At 35.0% G+C, this 27,266-nt stretch overlaps 2 protein-coding genes across 3 annotated transcripts; one reads left to right on the forward strand and one right to left on the reverse strand.

Moving 5' to 3' along the window:
* Positions 1-5,590: 5,590 nt before the first annotated feature.
* On the reverse strand, positions 5,591-8,385 carry LOC131956847 (centrosomal protein of 19 kDa-like). Its single transcript, XM_059321458.1, has 2 exons — positions 8,299-8,385; positions 5,591-6,878 (listed from the first exon to the last, which is right to left on the reverse strand). Exon 2 carries the CDS (start codon positions 6,825-6,827, stop codon positions 6,330-6,332), a length of 498 nt encoding a protein of 165 aa, XP_059177441.1. The 5' UTR covers positions 6,828-6,878; positions 8,299-8,385; the 3' UTR covers positions 5,591-6,329.
* A 240-nt stretch (positions 8,386-8,625) lies between these two features.
* Positions 8,626-25,926, forward strand: LOC131956849 (BRCA2-interacting transcriptional repressor EMSY). 2 transcript variants are annotated; one of them, XM_059321461.1, is made up of 27 exons: positions 8,626-8,735; positions 10,922-11,115; positions 11,467-11,541; positions 11,960-12,135; positions 12,310-12,402; positions 12,841-13,073; positions 13,268-13,505; positions 13,855-13,973; positions 14,170-14,368; positions 15,331-15,495; positions 15,827-15,970; positions 16,179-16,303; positions 16,413-16,562; positions 16,939-17,053; positions 17,669-17,870; positions 18,069-18,115; positions 18,260-18,405; positions 18,849-18,954; positions 19,204-19,653; positions 20,093-20,334; positions 21,170-21,307; positions 21,788-21,893; positions 22,198-22,351; positions 22,870-22,952; positions 23,218-23,297; positions 23,690-23,857; positions 24,363-25,926. In XM_059321461.1, the coding sequence occupies exons 2-27, from the start codon at positions 10,955-10,957 to the stop codon at positions 24,432-24,434; spliced, it is 3,987 nt and encodes a 1,328-aa protein (XP_059177444.1). In that variant the 5' UTR covers positions 8,626-8,735; positions 10,922-10,954; the 3' UTR covers positions 24,435-25,926. The 2 variants fall into 2 exon arrangements, with proteins under 2 accessions (XP_059177444.1, XP_059177445.1); XM_059321462.1 differs by having other exon boundaries at positions 19,207-19,653.
* The last annotated feature ends 1,340 nt before the right edge of the window (positions 25,927-27,266 follow it).

Below are 27,266 nucleotides of genomic sequence, written 5' to 3' on the forward strand. Positions count from 1 at the left end.
TAAGTCTGGAAGAAACACTGATGTGCTAAATAATTAATGTGAACGCGTTGTAGGCTATTGCATTATTTTGCACAAATTACAAGTAAATCAAATAGTGTTCATTTATTAGACCAGGATACACTCAGAGTTTCTTCCAGGCATCTCTTCGGGGGGGGGGGGGGGCGAAGCCCCCCCGAAAATTTTTTACCGCCCCCCCGAACGAAATGAAATTTATATAATTTATATAGAAAATATATACTTTTAACAGTGTCCGCCCCCCCCCCCCCGAAGAAAGTCTACCGCCCCCCCCGAAAATTTCAAGTGCCCCCCCCCCCCCGGAGAAAAAAGTCTGGAAGAAACACTGGATACACTATCGGAACCCCACCCCCTGTACACCCCCTCCCTCCAAAAAAGACAGTAGGACTTTATCCCCGACCATTTAGAGATAACCTACAGATAGGTTAAGTTAAGGTAAGGTTAATTTGGGTGTAGGGGTAAAGATAGGAATATGGTAAAGGACACTTCAGGACAGTGACAGGGAAATGGATATGGAGCTGGAAAGTATAATATGTATTCTTAAGAGCAGTGTTTCTCAGAGACGTAGCGACCCTTCCCGGCGCCCGGGGACAAACGTTTAATTTGCACCCCCCCCCCCTCAAACTTTCGCTTTGCACCCCCCCCCCCCATCAAACTATTTATAATGCAAAAATGCAGCTCAAATGACATTTTAATTTGTTTTTGCAACCCACTTTCGAATTTAAAACCCTAAATATTGACCTAACTCTTTAAATATGAATAGAAATAAAATCGCTATTTTAAAAACAAAAACTGCAACTTTGGAGGCAGTGTTTGTTCTTGAAATGTTCGGTGGTGGTGGTGGGGGGGGGGGGGGGGGAGGACCAAAATCTCCGGGGGGGGGGGGCGGACACTGGTAAAAGTATATATTTTCTATAAAAATTCTATTTTGTTCGGAGGGGGTGGGGGTGGGGCGGTAGACGTTTTCGAGATGCCTGGAAGAAACACTGCTTAAGAGTGAGGGAGGTAATTACTCGAAGTGGGGTAATTAACATGTGGATAATGTCCTAGACCCTTAACGTTATGTAATTACTCTCTATCCCATCCCGTTTAACAGTTCACCACGTCGTCTTGTATATTTTACACTCGAGCCCTTCATTTTTCGTACGAAGTGTTAGGTTTTAAAGGGGGCGTGGCTTTAAATTATGCAGAGGCGTAGCGACCAATTCCTGCGATTGGTGCGATCTATCAGTTTTGCGCCCCCACCCCCCACATGTGTAGGCTATATAGATATTTTTACCGGTCATTTTCTCGAGTACGTAAATGTTTCCTGTTACACAAACGATGATGATAATAGTTGAATCAGTGTGTATAGCCCAGAGGCGTAGCGACCCCTCCCGGCGCCCGGGGACAAACTTTCGATTAGCGCCCCCCCCCCCTCGAACTTTTCATTTGCACCCCCCCCCCCCTCAAACTTTCGATTTGCACCCCCTTCGAACTTTTCATTTGCACCCCCCCCCTCTCAAACTTTCAATTTGGCGCCCCCCTAAGGTCGGCGCCCGGGGACATATGTCCCCCCCCCCCCCGTCACCCCCCTCGCTACGCCTCTGGTATAGCCTTGTATCAGTCTGTACTCTTATCAAAATATCGATTTTGTGTAATTCAGAAATTCAACAACGTGTTGGTGTCCCCTGAGTGTCGGCATGCGGGTAGTCCATCCCCCCGCCTTCCCTTAGTTATGCCTCTGAACAACGTGACTTTATTTTAGTGTGTGTGTGGGGGGGGGGGGGGATCTCGACGGGACGACTAAGTATAGGCCTTAGTAATGTGACTTTTTTTTTAACGCCCCCCCCCCTTCCTTATAGAAAAAAAAAAGTTTAAATGTGTAAAGCAATAATTTTTAGCGCAATTTCCATACTGGCAATTGCGTTTAATAATGCGTCATTTCTGGATGGATGGATGGGTGGATGTATGGATGTGTGGATGTATGTCCGTAAGTTTAAGTCATATCTCCTCCTCAACAAAGCAATATCGAGGACTAGTTCCAAAGCAAATATGTTAAGCAAGTTCCATTGATGATTGTGGGCCAAAAAAATTCCCGGAATTCCTTCCTGGATTTCCCGGAAAAGCCAAAAAACCTCGAACAAATGCAGTTTTTGCTCCATATCTCGGCAACCAGACTACTTAGCGACTTGAAACATTTACCAATCGATTCCTGCCATATTTTAGAACAATATTGCCGAAGAAAGTTTTCAAAAATATCCTTTCGTTCGGTCACAAAATGTTTTTTAATATATTTTAAACTGAGCATCGTGTAGGCCTAGGATGATTTAAACTGAGCATCGTGTAGGAGTTTATATTTATAGGATGATATTTACAAAAAATTAAAAATTGTTATGGATAAAATAAGGAAATTGCGCTTAAATTGTCACTAGACTTTTTATTAACTTGTTTCATCTTAGTTTGGATCATGGGATCGGATGTAGATGCCAAGCAATCTGATGCTTATTGGCAGACCAATTTATAAAATTATAAAACAAAACAAAAATGCCATTGAAAACTATTTTCCTGTCCTGCATGTATGAAAACCGAAAGTCTCGAGTTCGAATCCCATGTTTGAGTCTGTAGGCCGTTCTAGAGTCCACCCAGCTATGATGGGCACCTGACTCAAGTTAGGGAAACTTAGCGGCTGGACATTTGATGACCTCATTATCCCACTGAAAGTCGAGGTTTCTAGAAACAGATGAACTCTACTTCATCTGCACCATGTGTCTATGGCACCAATGGGAAAAGATGAAGTGTGACGAAACATAGTATACCTCAATGGGTAAGGGCTCATCCATAAAAGGCGTCATGATTTTTAAAACGATCCCTCCCCATTGTCACAAAAAGACAGACCTCTCATAAAATGACGTCATGCCTCGGCATACACGCGCGCACCTTTGAGTAAATTTTTAAAAAATCTAGCGATGTCTTTCTAAGTTATCGACACAGTTCGATCAAAGTTTAAGTATATCGATACATTTATACTACAAAAATGTCTTTTTAAAACATGAAAATATTGAAATCTATATATATAAAGCAAAGTGGTCAGGTGCCCGACAGGGCACTTCCCGGCGCCGCAGGCGCGTCAAATTTGGCACGATGGTGCCTTGGGTCGATAGAACACGAGGGCCGGTGACGGTTGGCCGAAAAGTCGACGGAGAGGGGGTCAAAACTGACCTCGACTGACCGGCGCCTTATATGGGCTATATTATGAAAAAAAATTTCCTCCGACGACCCCCCTTGATATTTTGTGAGGTGGTAGAAGAACACCTAGGGGTGTCACAAAAAACTCGGCATATCTGGGAAAACTTCGTAAAGCGGTCAAAACTGACCAGTTGTATTTCCCTATATAATCTTTGTATTTTATGGGAAAAACAGAGGGTCATTTCAACGCAGACTTTAGGGTACTTAAGCTCAGTATATCTGGCTAATTTTTTGCATGCTCCTAGGTCAATGACTTGACATTTAGGGAAAACTGTCGGTTACACTCAAAGCCCTCGACGAGGGCTAAAAAGTGACCGCGAGTGAAATTCTCTTTATATGAGTTCTATTACGAAAAAAAATTTCCTCCGACGACCCCCCTTGATATTTTGTGAGGTGGTAGAAGAACACCTAGGGGTGTCACAAAAAACTCGGCATATCTGGGAAAACTTCGTAAAGCGGTCAAAACTGACCAGTTGTATTTCCCTATATAATCTTTGTATTTTATGGGAAAAACAGAGGGTCATTTCAACGCAGACTTTAGGGTACTTAAGCTCAGTATATCTGGCTAATTTTTTGCATGCTCCTAGGTCAATGGCTTGACATTTAGGGAAAACTGTCGGTTACACTCAAAGCCCTCGACGAGGGCTAAAAAGTGACCGCGAGTGAAATTCTCTTTATATGAGCTATATTACGAAAAAAAAATTCCTCCGACGACCCCCCTTGAAATTTTGTGAGGTGGTAGGAGAACACCGTGGGGTGTCACAAAAAACTCGCCATGTCCGGGAAAAATCGGGAAACGGGTCAAAACTGACCAGTCGTATTTCCCTATATAATCTTTGTATTTTATGGGAAAATCAGAGGGTCATTTCAACGCGGATTTTAGGGTACTTAAACTCAGTATATCTGGCTAATTGTTTGCATACTTTTAGGTAAATGGCTTGACCTTTAGGGAAAATTGTCGTTTTGACTAAAAGCCCTCGACGAGGGCTAAAAAGTGACCGCGAATGAAATTCTCTTTATATGAGCTCTATTACGAAAAAAAATTTCCTCCGACGACCCCCCTTGATATTTTGTGAGGTGGTAGGAGAACACCTTGGGGTGTCACAAAAAACTCGCCATGTCCGGGAAAAATCGGGAAACGGGTCAAAACTGACCAGTCGTATTTCCCTATATAATCTTTGTATTTTATGGGGAAAACAGAGGGTCATTTCAAAACGGATTTTAGGGCACTTACCTTCTTTACATCTGGCTAAGTTTTGGCATGCTTATAGGTAAATGGCTTGGCCGTAGGGCAGACCTATCGGTTTGACTAAAAGCCCTCGACGAGGGCTAAAAAGTGACCGCGAGTGAAATTCTCTTTATATGAGCTCTATTACGAAAAACAATTTCCTCCGACGACCCCCCTTGAAATTTTGTGAGGTGGTTGGAGAACGCCTTGGGGTGTCACAAAAAACTCGCCATGTCCGGGAAAACTTCGTAAAGGGGTCAAAACTGACCAGTCGTATTTCCCTATATAATCTTTGTATTTTATGGGGAAAACAGGGTAATTTCTACACAAATTTTAGGGTACTTACTCTTTGTATAATTGGCTAATTTTTTGCATACACCTCTATAGATGAATGGGCCGTATGGAAAAACTGTTGGTCAGCATCAAAGCCCTCGAAGAGGGCTAAAAATGACTGCGAATGAAATTCTCATTATACGAGATTTGGTCATTTGGTCTATGAACAGGGGAGGTAACCTTTTAAATTATTAATTTTTAAATATTTTGTATACTCTTTTCAAGAAAAAAACAAAAATCATAAAGTATAGCATTGTTTTAAATAAATATTTTGTTACAAATTAAGTTTTGCAGTGTACTGAAAATGTAAAAATTAATTGCGAAAGTAATTTATTATAATATTTGATTAATACTATTCAGAAACCCCTTGCAGTTCTAATAACCATGCGAGTAATAAGTTTGCGAATATTCCATCAGTATTTGGGTAACTTAAAATTATTCCACTGTACAAATTTAGGCCCTTGGCATTTAACATAACAGCCAATCACCTATTAATTAATCATTCAATTTCTTTTAATTTTGAAATCCTAAGCGAAGCTAGGCAGTATGCCTAGTAATAGCTAAAATCAAACGTCAATATTTCTGTACTCTTTCCCCTTCTCACACCGTCACAAGATTCCGAACACCCTCCCGAGGAGTATAACGTCGTTTATTATGGTATGGTCCCTAAAGAAAAATATTATTTTTTATTAAGGGGAGGTAATCGGACTTAAAAAACAAATGAGAGTTCTGAAGAGAGGGAATATGTTTGCCTTTAGGCTCAACTGTGAAAAAACCAAAACCAAATTTACTTTTGAAAATCAAACATGTTTATTATTGCATTAATTAAACAGAGTATTAGAAATACATGCCATTATTGAGTACTGTTAGTTACCAAAGACAGGGTTAGGTTTAGCTTCTAAAGAGATACTTAACAATACAATATGGCAAGGTACAGCTCACATATCTATCTGTGATGGGTGTAATCATTAACATTACACATGCATCCCTTTCACTCTGGTTCTGATGTTATGAAGGCATTTGAAAACAGAAAAAAAAAAAAAAAAAAATAAACATCAGAAATAACACAACCACACCACCCAGTGAAGTGGGAGATCCAAATTATATTAGATTAATTTAAATAATAACTCTTAATATTTTTACCAAGCTGAAAGTGAAGATTAACTTCCACTTAGCAACAACCATACTTAGATAATAACAATTCACTATCAAGCAGCACCTTTATTTTTAAATTTGTGAGCGTACACAAATTTAATTTACTATCCAAATCAATATAAAGAAGCTAAACTACTTTTAAATAGTACCTGGTACATGCTATATCATTTAAAAATACAATGAATGAAAAGAGTATGTATATAATACAATTATATATAAAAATACACCAGTTTAAATATGACACTGGATTTATGGAAGTCAGAGGGATTTATAGCTTTGTGTTTTATATATTCATTATTTACATCATTTATGCATCACAAAATTAAAGTTCATTATATGTACTTATAAAAAGCCATTGCAGTTTTGCCGACTAAAAGTCAATGTCAGACTCCCCTGAGTCCCACTCACTTGTTTTGACTTCCACAGGTTCAAAATCAACTTCAACATTGTACTGAAAATCTGGATCCCCTGGCTTTTTTCTCTTCTTCTCAAAAGATAAATCCATAACTAACTTTTTCCTCTGAAGAGTTTCAGGATCAACTTTGTTCAAATTTTCATCCGGGCGAAGCGTGTCCATCGCATCGTTGCGAGCGATACTTGCTTCTAAACTAAGGCCACTGAGCTTGTCTTTAACAATAGTAAGCAAACGCTGAAGCTGGGCTGGTAAAAGCAGTCTTACAAATTTAGAATGGCGAGGGTTTGATTTTAAATCCTCGATTATTGTGTCGATGCTAGTAAGTTTGTTGAAGTTCCGTAAAGGCATTGAGCGACGCCTAAACTTTCCGGTCTTTCTATCTTTATATGTGAGCACAAAAGTGGGGGGTTCAAAGCGCACTCCACACTTCAAGATTTCTATTGTGTCAGTCATAATGATAATGTTCACATACAGCTGAATTTCCCTTTTAAAATTCACTAAAATCTGAAAAAAATTTTTTTTTTTTTTACTGAGTTGTAATAATTGTTAACGATAACTTAATTAATCCAAACTATATCTACAATTATTGGTTCTTATGGATTAACCACACATATAATAGATAATTATATAGTGATAGTATAACAAAAAAATCACAGATACTTCAAATAGGGCAGGTTTTGAGTTGTGTTATTTTTCCTGGCAAAAGTAGGCTATATGAAAGTCTGGCCTACCAAGTAATTCGACAAGTAATAAACTTACTAACAGCTTTTAAAGTTATAAATAAACTTTGAAAAAAAACAACTGCATCAGCCTTGTAAACAGCTTTGTAAATATTTTTATCATAATATAAATTGGATGGCATGGTTGGGTGGTAGAGCGCATGACTGCAAAATCTGCGTCAATAGGCTCTTATGAGTACCTGACTAACATTTGGGTAAGCAAAGGCGACGAGGCATAGAACTGACCACACCATTTCTTTATATGCTGATATCAAAGAAACAGATAAACTCTACACCTACCCTATTGACCACAAGGTTTGAAATGGTACCTTTACTACTATGCAAAATAAGAAAAAAATGGTTTTTTCTCTTTCTAATTAATAATTATTAGGCTACTTCAATGTATTTAGGCCTGGCCATGCTTACTATTTATTAATATTTTACTTTTAGGATTAATAGATTCATTTTTATTTAGGGATGGAGTAGCCGAGTGATAGAGAGCTAGACTTCTAACTCGTAAGTCTTGAGTTAGAATCTGGGTTCAAGTCAGTGGACCGTCCACCCAGCTCTGGATGTTCGGGAAAAGTAAAGGCAGCTGGGCATAGTGCTGACTCCACTAATTCTTCATATGCCAAGGTCAGAGAAAGATGTGAACTCTACTTCACTTGCCCCATAGACCGTCAGGTTTGGATGGGGAACTTTAGATTTATTTTACTGCCTGGCCTGAACAAATATGAACAGAAAAAACATTAGGATTAAAATAAATTTCAAGTCATTGTGACTTGTCACTAGTTTGACTGTGTCACAGTTCCAGAGTTAATTTTTAAATTATAATTTACTTTGGGGTTGGGGTTGGGGGAAAGGAGGGGGGGGGGTTATCATCCGTTTAACGACCTACTGATAGTGTTTTAAAGCAAATATTTTCAGTGGCAACATTGGTGCTGTCGAATTCACAAATTATGAATTACTGAAGAGTAGAAAATAAAACAACTAAATAGATCTACTACTAGATCTAGTCTAGATCTAAAAAATAGTTAGTAAAAAATAGCGGCATATGATACGCCGCGGGTCGGCTCGTAAATTAATAATAAATTTGCTAATTTACTTATTGTATCCGTAAAATTGTTTAAAACTTGTGTCTATTATTACGGTAATATTACTAAATATTATATACAATTGTTTAAAAATTTATAAAATAATAATACTTTCAATCATACGCGTTTATCAAAGAATAAAATGAATTCATCGTCGTCAATGAAAACTGAAACATTCCTTGTTTATGACTTATTCCCCCCTTGTTAATTAAAAAAACGTATAATTTAAAATATTGTCGACGGGTCAAACAAAAAATAAATGTATCATGTATTATACTGTTTGAAACAATAGTGTTATAAGCAATGCAAATGCTATACTAATTTCTAGACGAATATATTTTAAATGCAATCTTTATTATTACTAAATTAATATTTTCTTTACATATATTAGATCTTGTTTTATATTAATCTAGGATCTGGCGCATGCGCATCATCGCAAGATGGCGGCAAAAGTACAGTTTTCATTCTTTGCATAAACAATTTTTTAGAAAAACATCATATATTAGCTTTATACAGTAGAAGAAAGCTTGGAAAATTATTGCATTTTGGTAATTCAATGTATTTTGATCCCTTACATTTTTAAAGGCTCTAATATTTGGTCAGAAAATATTAAATTCTGGATATTCCTACACTACACCCAATAACTAGTAAACTCAACTGCACTGTCACTCAGCACTGACACTCCTCAGTCCTTACAACTTAGATCTAGAATAGAAATCTAGCTACTTTTCTTTTTTTTTTGTCTTCCTTCTTAAGACATGGATGTTTGTTTTATATTAAAATTATCTCCATGCACAACCAGGGTACTTTACTGAGGTCCATCCAAACTGGATTGTACAGATTCACTGTTGTGCTGATCCAGCTGTGTTAATTTCATTTTGTTTAAAAAAAAATGCTTTTGGCTATTAAATGCATACTTTCAATTTCAGAATGTTCAACTGAACAATACACTGCTTGACTCCACTCTATCTACAGTTGCTGAAACTGTTCGATACCTAGATATCCAATACCTTTATATATGCAAGGATATATTATATTGCATACTTCGTAAAAAGACCATATCATATAACCTGACAATGTGCATAGGGCATAGGATACTTCGTAAAAAGACCATATCATATAACCTGACAATGTGCATAGGGCATAGGCCTACTCAGCCTACTGTCTAGTTTATAACAATGTAACTGTCCTACTTGATTTGGAAGTTCTAAAACAAAACAGCTAGGACTATTATTTGGCTAAAATTGTCATACTAGAAAAAAACTTTTAAAATTCATAACCTGCATAGGCCTACCTATCACTAAGCTGTTTTAAAATAAGAAACAATACAATTAGGCGATGTATCCTAAACCCTTTAGCTTGCAGGTGAAATTATTACTAATGAATATTTGTAGAATACTGTAGGTCAGGGGTTACAAGAAGGTTGCCTATTTAAGTAAGCTATGTTAACCATTTTAAACATTTTAGATTACCCTTTTTTATATACTTCAAAGAACATTAGCAGGGCTTTGAAACAAAGCTTTACAGTAACTAAATTCTGACCCCAGCCCTAATCTTAAAAATAACCATTTATAGCAGGTTTCCAGACTGTCTGATTTATAATCATGTGCTATACTACTCAACACCATTTAGAAAACAGCAATATCAATAGATAAAATTATGATTATACAGTTTTAGTCTAGAACAAATTCTTGTTGTAACATTTATCCTAATTTATAAAATATCACATACAGCTTGTTATATAACATTTTGAACATAGTGGTCTGTATAGTAGGTGAAGTAGAGTTCACATGTTTTAGTGACCTCGCCGTATTAACTTTTTAAGGGATAGTGTGGCAAAATGTCCCTAATGTGAGTCAGGTACCCATCAGAGCGGGGTGGAATCAAAAACATATTTTGGACTCAAAGTCGAATTCCCTGGATCTGAACTCAAGACTTTCCGGTTAACAGTCTATGCTTTATTACACAACAGATATATCTTCTCATTATAAAAATGTCAAACTCTTTCACAAAATTTTTTTTAACAAAATGTGTAATAATTCATCTTTGTGACCCATTAGCATTTCTATTGAAAATAGTTACCCATTAAAATTTTCATAACTTATAGATAAAATTGCTATTGGTTATTAAGCTTTTTTTTTTGGTTTTTATAAAAATGCCAGTGAGACAAAATAAATTTTCTGCCAGTATTGTTGTCATGGTTATGGAAGTAATACTTTCAAAAAGTTTTACAGTAATCTCATCTGTGTTTAAAAAAAATATATTAACTGTAATTATTGTTTTTTTAATAACTGCTTAATCTTACCATTGAATTTTCACCAATCCAGGGTGTTCCAATAACTTTGCAGGTGCATCTTCTTATATGTTGTGTTTTATAATCACCCATCAAAAATAAGAAATAAGCTTTTAGATGAAGAAAAAAGTAGAGATTTATTTAAGCTAGATAATGTTTTATAAAAGCTAAATTTTTTTTCAATTCATGTTTTTTATTCAATGCTTGTATTCAATGTGTGTATGCTTGACAATATTAAAGGTAATAAGAATTTTTTTTTTTTACTATTTTGTGAAACAAGTAAATTGTTTATATATGTAACATTGATTTAATTTAAAAAAAAATTATAGTCATCTATTTTATTCATCTCTTTAAAAGTGCATTGATCCTGAAAATTGAAAAATATATAACTTGTGCCTTTAATTTAACTTTAAATACAGCAAACGGATAATTTATCCTCAGATTTAATTTGAATCAGATGATTTTACAAGAAAAATGTGGCCAATGCTACTTGACTATACCAAAGATGAATCTAAGCGCATTTTACGGCGTTTGGAGCTGGAAGCCTATGCATCTATTATTTCTGTGTTCCGGGCACAAGGAGATCTTTCAAAAGATAAGAAGAAAATATTGCAGGATCTGCAACAAACTCTAAGGTAGAGCCAGATCATAACTTAGAATTTTTTTAATGTTAAAAGCTCATCACAACTATAGCTCTTCTATGAATAAGGTTATATTTTGGTTGAGTTCATTATCTGTGTTCATTGAAAAATCCTTCAAAAAAAAGAATCCCATCCCTTGAGTATATTAAACTAACCTCAAGACTCAAGGTAATGACTCACAGGTGGAGGGGTTGGTGTGGACGTTATCATGTTAAATTTACCTTTAAAAAATATTTCAGTTGCACCTTTTTTTAGTCTTTTGAATATCATAATGGAAGATCCTTTAGCTTCTACTTTTTAAAATAAGATTTTTCTTTTATACTGTATTTTTTTTTACACATTTAGCATTTCCACTGAAAGGCACAGAGCTGAAGTGCGAAGAGCAATTAATGATGAAAAGTTAGCAACTATTGCCGATAAGTAAGTTGTTGAAATGTTAATTATACTCTGATACAACTAATTAGAAACATTGTGTCTTATTAATTCTCATATCTAAATTTTAAAGTATTTTTTAAAATTGTTAATACCAAATTATCCTAGGAAAAGGTAATCCATAAATGATGTCACACTTTTTTAAGGTGATTCTTCACAAACCCACAATAGTTGCATCACAAAGTGCCTGATTCATCTATCTTAAAATAACTACAAAATGCAACACTCATCCTGATAACATGTTTCTCAACTTTTTTTGTCCATAAGAAATAAAAAAAATGTCATGTCACACATTCTTAAACACCTATCCATCAGCACACATAGTTACAAAAGTCTGAGTATGACATCATTTATGGACTTGCCCAGGTTGGTAGAGGAGGGTAATTCCTATTTATTTCACCAATAGTATTGCTGGTACTATAAGTACAGATGAGTGGACCATTGAAGGGCGGCGCCTGGTGCCTCTGATGCCTAGACTTGTACCGCAAACAGCATTCACTGCCACCGCCAATCAGGCTGCTACTGCTATGATGGAAAAGAATGCATCACTGCCTCCCCCTTCACAGACTTCTAATAAAGATGGTAAGAATTGTTCATAAAGATATCCTTATGGTAAATTAGCCTTAAAAATATTCATTCATTTGAGTTTTTTTTAATCTAGTAATTTGCATTGTTAATTAAAACATGATCTTAAAATTTAATTTGTATAGAATCACTGTGACGTCTGAGTTAAAAATAATTTTTTGTTTTCAACAGGACCCACAGCCATACTGTCAAAACCACCTCGTCCTTCTAGTCCAAATTCAAATGTTGTGGTCCTTCCAAGTGGAACTTCCATTCATATTAAAGGTGCATTATCTTTACAAATATAACTTAACTAAAGGGGGAATATTTACTATGTATATAAAGTAAATTTAAATACTTCAAATATTTTTCAATTAAACACTATAGTATTCGAGCTACTTAGGTCTAATCTTTTAATATACAGTTTAGAACTTAGATTTGTGAATATCATATTTTTCTAATCTTTATGTTTTATTTTTTTTTGTGTAACACAATAAAAGATTTGAAATAAAAACAAATTGATTATATTCATAATGCAAAATAAAAAAAAAATTATATAACAAATTGGTTGTGTATTTTAACCATTTATCCAATCACCAGGGATATATATTTATTAATACATTATCATTTGATTGCATTGAATTTTTTCAACCTAGCTCAAAATAACTTACTAGTGTGGTCTATACAAATTGTGTATTTTCACTGGATTGCTATTGTACACAGGTATGCTGAACCAGGATGATGAAGAAGAGCTGTGTATGCCCTCAAGGCGCAGCAGCAACCGTAGTCTATCCACAGACAGCAACAGTGCAGCCTCCGTCTCCACACAAACTCCTCGTTTGACCTACACGACAGCCTCAAGCACCATGCCTTGTACCTCACCTGTAAAAATTACCATTAGTAAAAGCCCCCAGGGTCGACCAATAAGTGTTCAGTCAACATCCCAACCACCCAAGGTTAAACGTTTTTCTGTATTTTGTCTTAACTTTCCTAGTGATTGCTTTATTCAAATTGTGTGCGATAAATATCAACAAATACTATCAGCTTAAAAAAAAATTAATTCTAGAGAACTGTTAAGTTTTTGATAATAAATTAAAAAGATTAAATTGAAGTTTTGAAAATTAACATTTTTTTTTTCTACAACGCACAGGTGATTCTGGTGACAAGTGCTGGTCCTGCTTCAGGTACGACAGTTATTCAACGATCCATGTCAGTTCCTGTTGTAAGAACCCCACCCACCACTTTATCAACATTTGGGGGTCAAAGTTTACCCAGGTCCTCTGTCCTCATGCCATCTGGTCCAGTGTCATCCTCGGTTGCTCAAGTTGTCTCAGCCTACCCTGGGATTGTGACATCTACCTCAAACACTAGTCTCGTCTCTACCACTGGTAAGCCCAGCAGGTTTTTTATTGAAGGTTTCATATAACTTCCTTTAATAATTTGTTACTTTGGCTCAAGTAGAATTTACTGAAAATCTTATTCTCTGCATAAAACCTGATTACCGTTTAATTAATTATGTTGTGTCAACAGTTTGGCTTTAAGGAATAAGTTATTAATTTTTTGGTTTTTATAAACACACAGGAATAGCCTACACTATTTAATTTTCATATCAGGTTTTTTTTTTACTTTTGGGGGTCATGATTATGGTAGCATCTTTAATAATAGAGCCACCTTAGTCAAATATTTACATCAAATGGTAAATATTTCATTGTATACATCTTTATTTCATGTTTTCAGTTACTATACCCAGTTCAACCATAGGGTCTTCACAGGGTATGTTTAGTCCCTCAGTCCAAATTGGTTTAGGAAAAGTTCGCCCTAGAATAGTTCCTCGTCAGCGTTACCCGGCTATGATTGTAAGGTTTGATTTTGTTATAAAAGGCAATTTTCAATTAACTTTATCTCACATTACATAATTTTTTATGCTGTTTGTACTATATGCACAAGTGGGATTATAACCATATTCTCAATATATAGCTCTTTTCAGTATTTTTTTGTGTGTGCTACATTTGCATCTTTAACAATGAAGTTCAATTCATTATTTTAATATAGCCAACCCAAAAGCCTGGCGTGGTTATACCCATGGGTCCCCAGCTAGTCTCCCCCTCACAGAATATTCCAGCTGGCTTACAAATCTCTCAGCCGCAGCACTCAACCTCAACCATTCAGGTCAGCCAGCCTCAACATCTGGCTGGTGGGATCCAGGTCAAGACACTCAACAAACCCACCATACAGATCAAACAGGAAGGAGGTATAATACTTTTTTAGTTTGTTTATGAAAATTAAATTAACAGTGCTTTGAAATTAATTGAAAATACTTAAACTTCATTGGAGGTCTACAGTGCAAGGATTCATACTTTCCGAGAGACAACTTATTTTGTTTCTTGCGCAAGTTTTGTTAGTTATGTACTATTTGTCTTTAAAATAAAATATATAATCTTCTTATTTTAACATCAGTTTCAAATTTAATTTTTAATTCAGCTGCAGTAAATGCAATTGTATTTAATGTAATGATAGAGTGATTTTAATTTAATTACACACAGTACAATGCAATGATTTCTTTTTGAGATTATTCATATAATTGCTTATTGTTTCTTTGGAGATTTCCATTTCTGTTATTGTTAATTTTTTATCCTTACATTGATAAACAAGTTAATTAAAAAAGTCTAGTGACATTTATGCGCAATTTCCTTATGTTATCTAAAAATAGCTCTGACGTATAATTCTGGGGTGCGTTCAAGCTAGAAGAACGATCGGTTTGTAGGTGTTTATGTAATTTTAAAATTTGTGACCGAACGAGAGGATATTTTTGAAAACTTTCTTCGGCAATATTGTTCTAAATTATGGCAGGAATCGATTGGTACATGTTTCAAGTCGCTAAGTGGTCTGGTTGCCGAGATATGGGCCAAAAACTGCATTTTTTCGAGGTTTTTTGGCTTTTCCGGGAAATACATGAAAGAAACCCGGAATTTTTATGGCCTATGCTCATTCTCGTAACTTGCTTAACATAATTGCTTTTGGAACTAGTCATCGATATTGCTTCGTTGAGGAGGAGATACGACTTAAAGCCCGGACACACATTCATCCATACATTCATTCATCCATCCATCCATTCCCAGAAATGACGAGTTAATAAACGCAATTCTCCAGAATGGAAATTGCGCTAAAAACTGATAGATTTTCCTCATATCATTTATTTTTTCATCCTTACAGCTGGTATGAAAATTATCACCCAAAGTGGCAGTAAAATTCTGCCGAAGCCATCACAAATAACAGGCACTGGTGGGACACCAGTTGTAATGGTCAATGCTGGGCAGTCTACAACAGGTGGCAGCTCAGGTGTGACAATGCTGCCCAGGTCAATCTCATCTTACACAGGTAGGATGTATTTATATAAGGAACCTGGTCAAGTTCTTGTCTGAAAGTGTGCAAATCATCTGTGAATATAGTAATTGGTCTGCTACTTTCGGACATCATTGGTGGATTACAACTTTTTAAAGAATCACTTTGTAGATAAGTTAATAATTATTAGAATGGGGATGCTATCCCTTATGTATGTTGTAAACATAAAATGCTTTTAATGTGTAAAAAGTGAATGTCATGGAATTTTTGTGTTTCTGGAAGAAAATACCGCTTACATCATTATTATGTAAAAATAGCTTTTTCCTGGCATTTGAGACTAAAAATAGTTCCCTAATCAATATTCTAGCTCACACAGGAGGAAAGGTTTTAAATATCACAACACCTGGGGGTCGTGTCATTGCTACGACAACTAAGGCCACCAATGTTGTGACAGTCAACCCTAAGACCTTGCATCTGACCGCAGTGAAATCTGGATCAGGGAGCACCACAGGTGAGTCTCAAAATTTGGACAGTAGAGGTGTAAATTAGTCTAACTTTATAATTAAAATCTGAACATAATAGAAAGATTATTTTCTACTACACAAGGCTACCTTTCAATGTATTGGTCTATTAACTACCAGGCAGCTTATGTATTCATGGATATTTTATATTTTATAATATTCTACAAAAGTGTCAGAATAGTTTGTTTATTTCCACAGTATCCAAGCCAAATGTTATTGTTGTACAAAAGACACAACATGCAAGGTTTCCGAGTCCCATAGGTGCAGGAGCAACAAATATAAGAACTATTACAACATCCGGTTTGCCAGGTGCTATTGACAAGGTAAGCTTGCCAGATTGTGTTACATTATTTAGTGAGTTTAAATGTGGCCTGATAATTTGACTTTTATACCTGTTACATTCTGATGATCAGTGTTGAATCATTTGATTAGGAATTAATGGGCTTGGTGCATAAAGATGCTCAAGGTCGACATGTGCTAACAGCCTCTACGCAGTCTGTGACCACTGCTAGCACTGGACGAGGGGGGGAGAGGAGAGTTATCATAACAACAAGTAGCAGCAGCGGGGAGTCAAAACAACAGGTAACAAATTCATTCAGGCTGCAAGTACTTTTAAATATACTGTTTTAAAATAAGGTTACAAAGAAGTTATTATTATTGGTCTTAATACTGTCTTTTCATTAGTAATTGTGCACCTTATCAGTACTGAAAAAAAATCAATTAATGGGTATTGAATTTTATTAAAATCTTCTTGTTTGTTAGTTCAGTCATAAAGTATTGTTCTTCCAATCTTTCTTATTTTAATACCTTGGCCGTAATTTATTTTTAAATCACCCAGACATTCACACCCTCCCCTCCCATTATATTGCTTATACCTTATCTGCTAATTAATCTGTGTTCTGTTTATTATTTAGTGTTACTCTTAAAATTTTTAGTTTTATAACTCTTTTACCCATAGCCAATATCAATAATTCACCGTGGCCGCACAGATGGAGAGAGCAAAACATCTTTATTAGCCGAGTTAATACAAGCAGTTGGGATGCAACCAGAAGGGGCTACAGTGGAAACTACAGGTAGAACATGCTTTAAAATAAAGTCAATTATAAATTTTATAAAATTATAAGTATAAGACTAATTATAAAATTATAAATTAAGTTCCCCTTTTGGACATTACATTCCATAAGGCAGATGAAGTAGTATTAATCTGTTTCTTGTCCACGGCATATTAAATACTGGTGCCCAGCAGCCCTTACTTTTCCTAACAAGATTCAGGTACCAATCAGATTTGGGTGGCTCACTGAGATCTTACAGATTTGGGTGGCTCACTGAGATCTTACAGATTTGGGTGGCTCACTGAGATCTTACAGATTTGGGTGGCTCACTGAGATCTTACAGATTTGGGTGGCTCACTGAGATCTTACAGATTTGAGTGGCTCACTGAGATCTTACAGATTTTGGTGGCTCACTGAGATCTTACAGATTTGAGTCCAAGATCCAAACCAGAGACTACAACTTCCTATATAATTTATACAATTCATTAACTATTCTGTTTTTTTTTTCTAAACCTAAATTCGTATTTCGTCATTAAAATAATTTTGTAACTATTTGTACTTATCATTTTTTATTTTATACTTATTTCTTAAGGCCCTTAATATGTTTTAACCCACTTTCTTGTATTACTCTCACAGCTCAGGGAACAGATCCATATGAATTTGAAAATCTTGATGGCACGTCCCAGCCAGTCACCGTAAATTTACCCACTTTAGCTCCATTTAAACAACAGCAAATTTTTACAAGGCTGCCTCTGCAGCGACAGTCAGTATCACAAGAGGTTATAGAAGCGCAAGAAGAAGATACATATACATTTAATGTTCATACTGAAGATAAAAGGTTTATACACAAACTATTTTAATTCCCTTTTGTTTTATTAGAGAAATAATTTTGTTGTAATTGATTTTTGTTAAAGTTGGATGCTAGTCAATTTTTGGATTTTTTGGAGTAAGGAAATGGACCAATTAAGGCTCCAATAAAATAAAATATAGTAATTTTGAGGCAAGATTGTTTCATGAATAAACTTTTTTTTTTAAGGGAAAGTCCAGAATGTGACTCAAGAACAGAACAAGTGTTCACTTTAGGTAACTGTCATCATCCTTTTTCTACCACTTAATAAACTTAATTATAAAGCTATTTTACCTTTAAAATTGACATAGACTTGTTACATACAGATTTGTAGTTTTTAAATGACTTGTATAATGCAGCAAAGAATTTATATGTTTCAGAACAAGCAATGTCCCTGTTAAATAAAGAAGTTGTCGACCTCACAGAACCTGAACCCCCTCAGATAACATCTTCCTCCATCCTGCCATCAATTCTTACATCTGCATCTGTTATTCCACCAATTACTCATATACATGTTCAACCTAAGGTAAAAGTTTTGTTCACATTTATTTTGTAGCATTCCCATTTTAAAGGTGAAACCTGTTTATTTGATTTGTTGATTCATAAAATGTTATTGAAAATAATTGTGGCTGTAGAAACAAATACTTCGATGAACAAATTAATAAAGTAAAAAGTAAAACCACTAATAACTAGCAACATAGGATACAGTTTTTAAAAAAAGTTAGTTTCTTTAGTCAGAAATAAGAAAAAAGTTTTCTATAATTTAGTTTCTATAGGTCAGATCCTGAAATGTATTAGGTCTATAGAAATTTATTTTTATAAAAAGAAACCACTTTATAAAAATGTTTTAATCTTTACTAATGTTCTAATTTAAGTCTTTAATAGTAATACAAATTAAATAAAAATCAGAACATGTGTATTATAAGCTAAATTTAATTAGTTAGTCATTAATTTATTTGTGTTCATTAGGTGAGTATTTTAACAACAAACAACAAAGGATTTGTCAGTGAAGTCAATAAAGAAACACCTGGACCTCATGCTGAAACTGTGCTAGGTGAAGTCATTGTCTCCCCAGGTAAGACACAGTCTTGATTCACCTCAACAATTCTGCGGCTATATCTTTACATTATCTGCAGTAACTTTTACAAAAATAAATTTTTTTTAAATTAAAAAAAAATTAAGTCTCATATTGACTTTCAATTTTTAGTAGAAAAGTTACAGCAAATTTGAATCATTATTTTTGTGTAGTCCCACATAGTTTTGACAAATTCAAAATTTTGAATTTGGTCCTATATACAGAAGACTAATTTTTTATTTCTTTCAGAAGAAGGGCTCAAAGAAGGTCAGCTTGACACCCAGACAGGTCTGTTCTACCAAGTGACAGCGAGCAACCCCCCACCCCCAGACAACTACCACGACACCGGTGTCAAATTAAAGCCACCAGAAGTGATATACACCACCCCGCAACAAACACTGACACCACCAGCACACACCTCATCCACGCTACCGTCAGTGGGGCAGCCCTCGTCGGCTGTACCGCCATCAGTGACTGTCACGCAGCCCATAGACTTGCTCAGTAGCTCTTTAGCTGAGGCGCAGATCAACCTAGACTCTTATAATGAGGAGGAAGAAGAGGAAGAAGACTATGACGATGAAGGGGATGATGCATACAATGACATGCCAGTCCATTCCCCTGTGACCAATGTGGGACACATTTTAGGGGATGCTGTTAGTTCAAGACCTGGTATGGCTGAGGTTTTACGTGAAGAAACAGGTTAATATATTAACAATTTTCCAAAACAATTTTATTTTACTTTTTTGTTTTTTACATAAAATGGTAGAAGTTAATGGTATTGTGTGGTAGTTGTAGAACATGCAGTTACTAATCTGAAAGTTAAGGCTTAATCTAATATTTATGCATGTCTAATTTAAGTAATGGAAAGGTATCTAGGTATAGTGCAACCAAAAATTCCTCCCAAGACATGGTCAAAAAACATGAACTGGATCCTTCATATAGTACCTGAATGGACTTTTTTTTTTTAGTTTTACAATGACTGTCCTTCTGTAGTGACTTGTCTGTTGGTTTTTTTTAGTCATGTCATCTCCACCCAGTTGTAATTTTAACTTTGGAGCTCATGATAAAACCTTGGTGAATAGTATTATAAAAATGTTTTTACCAAAATATTAGTATTTTCTAAATGCAATTTTTACAGCCAAAGATGGTACGAGGATCCTGACAGTGACCAACCCAGCTTCGCAGCAGACAGAGTCTATTGTAACCCATGGCAACCTGTTAGTTTCTCTACCATCACAGCTTTCAAGATCAACATCACTGCCCTCCACAGCGTCATCGGTGTCATCCTCACCCTCATCATCATCCTTCATCTCAGTGCAGGAGGTCAACAGACCCATTGTCAACAAGCCACAGAGTAATTTTATCAGCGTCTTACCTCAGGTAGGCTGTGATAAATGTTTAAAGTAGGGTCTTACGGAATAGGCGTTACAATTTATTTTATCTTCTCCTGATTTTAATTTTTTTTTCTGTGAAACTTTAAAAAGTATTTGAACAAAATCTATATTTCATTAGTTGATAAGACAAATGGTAGTCTGGTAGTTTAACTCATCTAGAGGTTCTTGGTTTCAATACATTTATTTAGAACTCAGCTGGGATTGTGCTAGCAACAATAAGCCTTTTAGCCATTGAAAGATTTGGACCTTTAAAGAACAATTTATTTATTCTTCAATCAATACAAAAACAACTTTTTGGACTAGCTAAATAAAAACAACTTATAAACTTATTGCACTGATAAATCAGCCTTAAATTCACCATAGAAAAGTTTTGAAGTATAGAGAAGCTCTCTTTTTTTACTTTCAATTTCAACTGTTTTTATAGCCTCTGCTTATAACAGCATTGTATGGTCAGATAATATGCAAGTCCTCAGCTGATGTTGAGTTAAAAGGAAATAAAGTTCGCTTTAAAACCTGACAGTCCATGTGGCAAGTAAAGTAGAGTTCACCTGTTTCTGTGACCTGAAGGGATAATGTGGTCAGCACTATGCCCAGCTGCTTTTACTTTCCTTTACGTGAGTCAGTGACCCATCATAGCTAGTTGGACTCAGTGACCTTCAAACTCGAGACTTTCGGGTTAGCAGTCTATGCTCTACCTTTCGACTACACCATCACTCTCATGTTGAGTATCATTAGGAAATGACTGAACATGAATTTATTTAACCCATTAACTTAAGTTTTAAAATAGAACTATAGTTTTCACCGTAAACCATCTAAAACAGGTGGCCTCAAGTACCACACCCAGCACACAGACAAATGCCTTACCTGTGAGTGTCACTGGAGAGCCATCAGCTTCAGTCATTACACTCAAACTCGATGAGTTAACCAGTCAAAGGGTGGGGATTGAAGAAGATGAGCAGGTAGGATTCTTCTCATTTCTCTTTTTCTTGTCTGTGTTATGAGTTTCTTCCTTGTCCAGCACATGCATCAGTATTATATAGTTGATGTACTAGGTGTTTTTTCATCTCAGTGTAAGTACTACTGTAAACAGTCAGGTTTACAGACAGCTTTACATTTTGTTTTGACAAACACTTTTTAAAAAAAATTATAGTCACAAATAATGACTTTTAAAGAAACAATTATTTCTTTGATATAAAAATGAGAAATTATTGTTTTTTACGAAAAAATTATTTGTCACAAGATTCCATTATAGACATAATCTCTTCTAAGAGCAAACATTTCCAAAGCAACAGCCAATATTTGCTTACAACTTCTGTCCATTAATGTCATTCAGTAATTTTATTTATATGGGAACGTTATTTGTCAAACTGTGAAGGGTAACATGTATTTATGAGTTCAACAAATTGCTGATTGTAAGCTTTCACTTGTATTGGTCACAGGTGATAAGTCAGCATGACAACAGCGGATCAACCCTGTCTGGAACAGGTGACATGCACGACTCAGTGACGGAATCCTGCACTAGTTTACATGAGGATTTTGGATCAAGTAAGTCTTGGATATTAGTTTATTTGCTCTCATTCTGTGCTGCAGGGAAAATGATAAAAGGACATTTGGGCTGAAAATTAGATGAATGTTTTTAAAATAGATAAAAATGTGGGTGTTCTTCATAAAAAATACATCTTGAAATTCCTTGGTTAAATACTCAGTTGTACAGAAAGTTAATTTCAATATTGATTTATTAATCATGGTAAAAAATGATACAATGAAATATTATTTAAAGTTACATTGACTATAATTAAATGTATTTGTTAAATGTGGTTTAAAATAAAGACTGTTATTTTTGTTTCAGCTGCAGGCAGTGATCTGGAATCTCACAGTGATGGCATTGTGTCAGCCGATTCCTCAGGGCTGATTAGAAGCAGCAAAAGAAAACGCAAGCATCCGTCGGGCCTAGACGAACCATCACAAGCAGCTCCAGGTAGCTGGGTCAAGGCAGCAGCCAGGTGAGCAGCCAGAATAAACCCCACCCCCAACAGTTTTTTGTATCTATTCCCTTAAGTGCCCAGGACACATAGCGCCGCCACAGAAAACTCTTTCCACTTTTGAATGTCTCTGGCAACTGTTTTTAGATTTCCCCAAGATAGTCCTGCTCTTGTCAGTTATTTTTCTGCTGTGTGCCTCCAGGTCTCTCTTTGTGCTTTCCCTGTTTTCTTTTTACTTGAGCTGTCCAGTTCCATGCCATTTCTGTGATAACATATGGTCTCATCCTTAAAACATGGCCCATCCAGCACCATCTTCTTTTTTCCGATTAGTTCTGAAATAGCCCCAATTTCCATTTCTTTAAGTAACCAACCCTTCATTGGAGATGGTATTGAGTCATTTTCTGAGTATGAGCATTAATTATGAGGTTACAGAATCAGTTTTTATACAAACATTCCCCCCCTTCCCTCTCCAGTTTTTAATGAAGGTTGCCAAATCATATAATCCAAGTTTTATATAAAAACCAATTGTTTATCCCCAGTTTGCTGATGAAGGTTGCCAGATTTAAAGGTTCACCAAGAGACAGGAATGAGATACCAGCTGCAGAATGGTTCACATTTCCTGGTAAACATTTTTTTGTAACTACAGTGCAAAATGTGTACCGACTGACAATAGTTTTAACTAATACTATTTGCAGGTTTAACCCACTAAGCTTTATCTTAAAATGGTAATGTTAAAATAAGCATATTAACACCCTTGATAAAATAGTTACATTTATCTCACAAAAATCTATGTTGAAATAGTTTTATTTAACCCACTAAGCTCTATGTTAAAATAGTTTTGTTTAACCCACTAAGTTCTATGTTAAAATAGTTGTTGTTTCCTTCAGTGGACTCTACAGATGCACCAGATTACTACACAGTGATACAAAATCCTATGGATTTTTCTACAATGCGCAAAAAACTTGAGGTAAGCTTTATTACAAAGTGTCATACAGATCAGCTATTTTTCTTGTCATTTTGTGGCACATCTGTGGTTGTATTAACTTTATACAAATAAAATTCCTTTGCTCTTTTAGGCAGGCTGCTACTAAATGATATTCTCAATGCCTGTAATTACTGTAAACATGTTTTATTATTTTTTAAATTTGTTTTTTAAATATGTTTCAATTATATTGGCTTGTTTAATGATTATTTAACCAATTGTAGTAAAATTTACCTTAGAATTAGCATTGCAGTAAATTTGCCATTACCATTACAGTGAATTTTCCATTAGCAATGTCGTTACAGTAAATTTTCTCTTAGATATAGCATGACAGTAAATATTCCCCTGAAGTTCACGCTAGTCCCTTAAAATTTTAGACTGGCCAGTACAGCTGCTTTGAGGACTTCCAGTCGGACATGGAGCTGATCAGGACCAACTGCTACCTGTACAACAGTGAGGGCACCAAGGTGAGGAGGGACTGTGATGAGGTCATGACCTTTTACAGGTCAGAGTTGGCCAAACTACAAGAGAAGCAGACCAGCAAGGTTAGACCTGTTCTTTATTTTGTTTTACTTGTACAGATTTTGTTATACTAAATTTATAATTAGGTGTTAGAATATGGTGTTGAACTGAAATATTTAGCCACAAGTTATAGCCATTCTCATCACATTTCATCTGAGGAATTAAACCAAGGTAATATGACTGTTATTGAATTGGTCTTCAGGACAAATAGAGAACATAAGCTTGCAACCTTTAAAGTATCTTTCACCATGAATGAATAGAGCAAGCAGATATTTAGCACCTAAGATTGCTTGAATTGATGTATTTGTTAATAGGTATTACCTCTCACTTTGATTTTCAAGGCACCATTATCCAATTACCTATCAGACTAAAGAGCCATTTAGTTTTAATCAGTATTACTTTTGGGATGGGGTAGCTTTTCATATTTGTAATCACATTAAACTCAAATCCTTTAGATTAAAATTCTATTCTACTTTCCCTTCATTTTTTGTTTCATTTATTAACTTTTTCAAATTAATATTCATTCAGGCTTTCATGCAGAGTGCATCATCTCCATTGAAGCGCCCAAAAGCTGATGAGAAAGCAGTTCCCAAATCTTAAAAAATTTAAATTGATATAATTGCAATGGAATTTAGTTAAGTAGAAATAATTACTTGAATTCCAACCCTAAAAACTCTATAAAGAACAATTTATCATTAAGTAAAAATGATATTTTGATGATACAGTTTAAAAATATCAATAACTAACAACAATAGACGTTATCGTGAATTTCACTGCTTATGTCCATTAGACTGATTAATTTAACTTAAAAAAAAGAAATAAAATGAAACTAAAATCAAGATTATATGAAATTCAAACTAGCTTTTAAAGTTGATGAGCAAGTATTGACTACATTCTGAACTGAAATCAATAATACAATCATATCAAAACTTCAGAAACAGCTAATTCTTACTTATTATATGTATAGATATTTTAAATCATTATTGTTGCTTAGCAATAACAATTGTTTTTCTATATAATGAAATACTGATAGTATTTTTAAAGCTCAACACTTTAATGTTAAAAAATTTGAACTAGTAGTCATGTTCATATAAACTTTTTCCAGTGTATTTATTTCAAATATATTTCAGCTTCCTCAGTATATGTAACAGTTTTAATTTTTTAAGCGTTAATTTATCATAGGCCCTATGTAGTTTTTTTAACTTAATATTTTACAGTTTTATAGAATTTATAAAGTAAGTTTTTTTTAATACTTTTAAATTAAAATGTTACATCTTTATATTTTATCCCAGCTACTTAAAGATTTAGTTACAAGTAAATGCACTAAAAAAAACAACCTTTTATGAATATTATTTAATGTATAGCTCACAGGAGCTATAACATTAAAAGTTACTTTTCAACCCAAAGCAGTGAATATTTATGTTTTCAACAAATGCAGCTGAAGAAAAAAAAAGTAAAAAAAACTATATAGAAGTACTTGTGGGACCATACAAAACCTTTTTTATTTAACAATTTTTTTTTAATAAGGAGGCTTTAAAAGCAAAGGGTTGGATAAAGTTAAAAGGCATTCAGTTTCAAGTTTTATAATTCCATGAGTTCATTTGTACAGTATACAATTTTAACAATGGATGTATTAATATGTGAATAACAGTTTTTAATCCTGTGCATCAGCATATATTTCCAAATATTTCATCTGATTACAAATTTAACAAAAAAAATGAAATTTACAATTAAAATTTTTTGTATTACGAGGTGCTTCAAGATGTTTTGAGGCTTATTGCTAAAATATGTAATGTTTTCATTCTTTAAACATTTATTTGTAAATTCTAGTGAAATTTATCATGGTCTTGGTGTAATTGCTTTGCAAGTTTTGTAAATAGAAATACTTGTACACTATGTTTTTAACCTGATAAGAGTTTTGTGTTGATGTTAACTTGTAATTTTGACAGTGTAAATGTGTAAATAGCTGAGCTATTGCTACAACTCTTGTTCTCATGTGTTGTTTCAATTGTTGGAAATACATTTTATGTACTTAGTGATGCTGAAAGACAAAACATTGGTTTATTTATTAAATAAATCCTATTGAATTTTTCTTGACGTCTTCATTCTTTTTTAGGTGATATTGTTTATAAAAATAATCATTTTTTTATAATTTCTCCAACCAACATCTGAAAATGGTGTCTCATTATTGAATACATCCATCCTGATGGCACACCGCCTTGAAGTGGTGGGATGGCTTGTGTGCCCCAGCGACCCCCAGAGCTATGCTGGCGGGAGCCTCCTGGCAGGTCTAACCAAGTCGGACAGATCTGGTCCTCCAGGTTGGGGGTTGTGCAATGGGCTAACTACTCGTCCACATAGAACAAAGTATAGTTACAGAAACCGAAGCCAAATCTGAAATTAATCCAGTCCTCCGAAGAACCAGGGCTCCACTTAGTAGTATGACGCAATGCAGCCAAATCCGCAAGGAAGCTACAGAGCTGACGCCCCTTCTTCAACCGAGGAAAACTAAATTCACAGCCCAAAAACAACTGTCCCAAAAGAAACCTATCCTCATAGGAAAGCAAGGCAGGAGCCTATGACTGTGGAAATGAGGAAGTGGCGCTGGGTGGGACACACGCCATGAAAGGCTCACCCAAATGTTGCACGCCAAGCGCTTGAGTGGAACTCCCAGGGAAAGTGGAAGAGGGCGCCCAAGACAGACCTGGAGGCGGAGTCTTCTCGAAGAACTAAAGTCAACAGGGATGTCTTGGGAGACGGCAAAATTAATAGCTGGGGATCGGATAAAATGGAAGTAAAAGGTCAAGATTGAATATATGGCTGTGTTGTACAGTTAGCAAGTAAAGGAATCTGAGTTCAATAAAAGAGTTAACAGTAAAGTAGTGCTTGCTTCGGTCTGAAAATGAGTATTAATATAATGAATCCCCCATTAATTATAATAAACTTTTACATAATATGTTATTGTATACATAGAGAGAGCCCTACAATCAGAAGTTCAAAAACAGATTATTCAAAAACTTCTGGAAACAATTGAGTGCATCTATTTTTAAATGGAATATTTCAGTTTAACAAATACAAACAGCACAGAATTCTTTGCTGTATAATAGAATAAAGTGGGAGTGACCTCCCCTAAGCTTTCTCAAATATTCTTAGATCACACTAATAGGGATGGCAACTCCAGTGCAGACATTTTTAAAAATCAATTTTCAAAAACTTAAATTTTTTAAATAGAATCTAGCAGAAAAAAAGAATTGCTCACCAAATGAACAGTAAATAATCTGCACAACAGCATGGAGCATTAGTACTTTATAAAGAAATACAGAGGAATCAAGTTAAAAATAAATTCCTGTTTTTTTTAGAAATTGGAATTAGGGTAAAGTACTACTTCCATTCAAGAGAAATTACTGAAAATTTGTCAGAAAACAAAAAAAA

The sequence above is a fragment of the Physella acuta genome, unplaced genomic scaffold (genome assembly GCF_028476545.2).
Source record: "Physella acuta isolate Inbredline_101_S28 unplaced genomic scaffold, ASM2847654v3 ptg001179l, whole genome shotgun sequence".
NCBI lineage: Eukaryota > Metazoa > Mollusca > Gastropoda > Physidae > Physella > Physella acuta.

What these genes read in the sequence shown, in the direction of transcription:
- LOC131956847 (XM_059321458.1), bottom strand. Translation starts at nt 6,827, where the DNA reads ATGACTGACACAATAGAAATCTTGAAGTGTGGAGTGCGCTTTGAACCC.
- LOC131956849 (XM_059321461.1), top strand. Translation starts at nt 10,955, where the DNA reads ATGTGGCCAATGCTACTTGACTATACCAAAGATGAATCTAAGCGCATT. An exon ending in GGCTACAGTGGAAACTACAG is followed by an intron (nt 17,054 to 17,668) that starts GTAGAACATGCT and finishes TTACTCTCACAG; the next exon opens with CTCAGGGAACAGATCCATAT. An exon ending in AGAATGGTTCACATTTCCTG is followed by an intron (nt 22,953 to 23,217) that starts GTAAACATTTTT and finishes TGTTTCCTTCAG; the next exon opens with TGGACTCTACAGATGCACCA.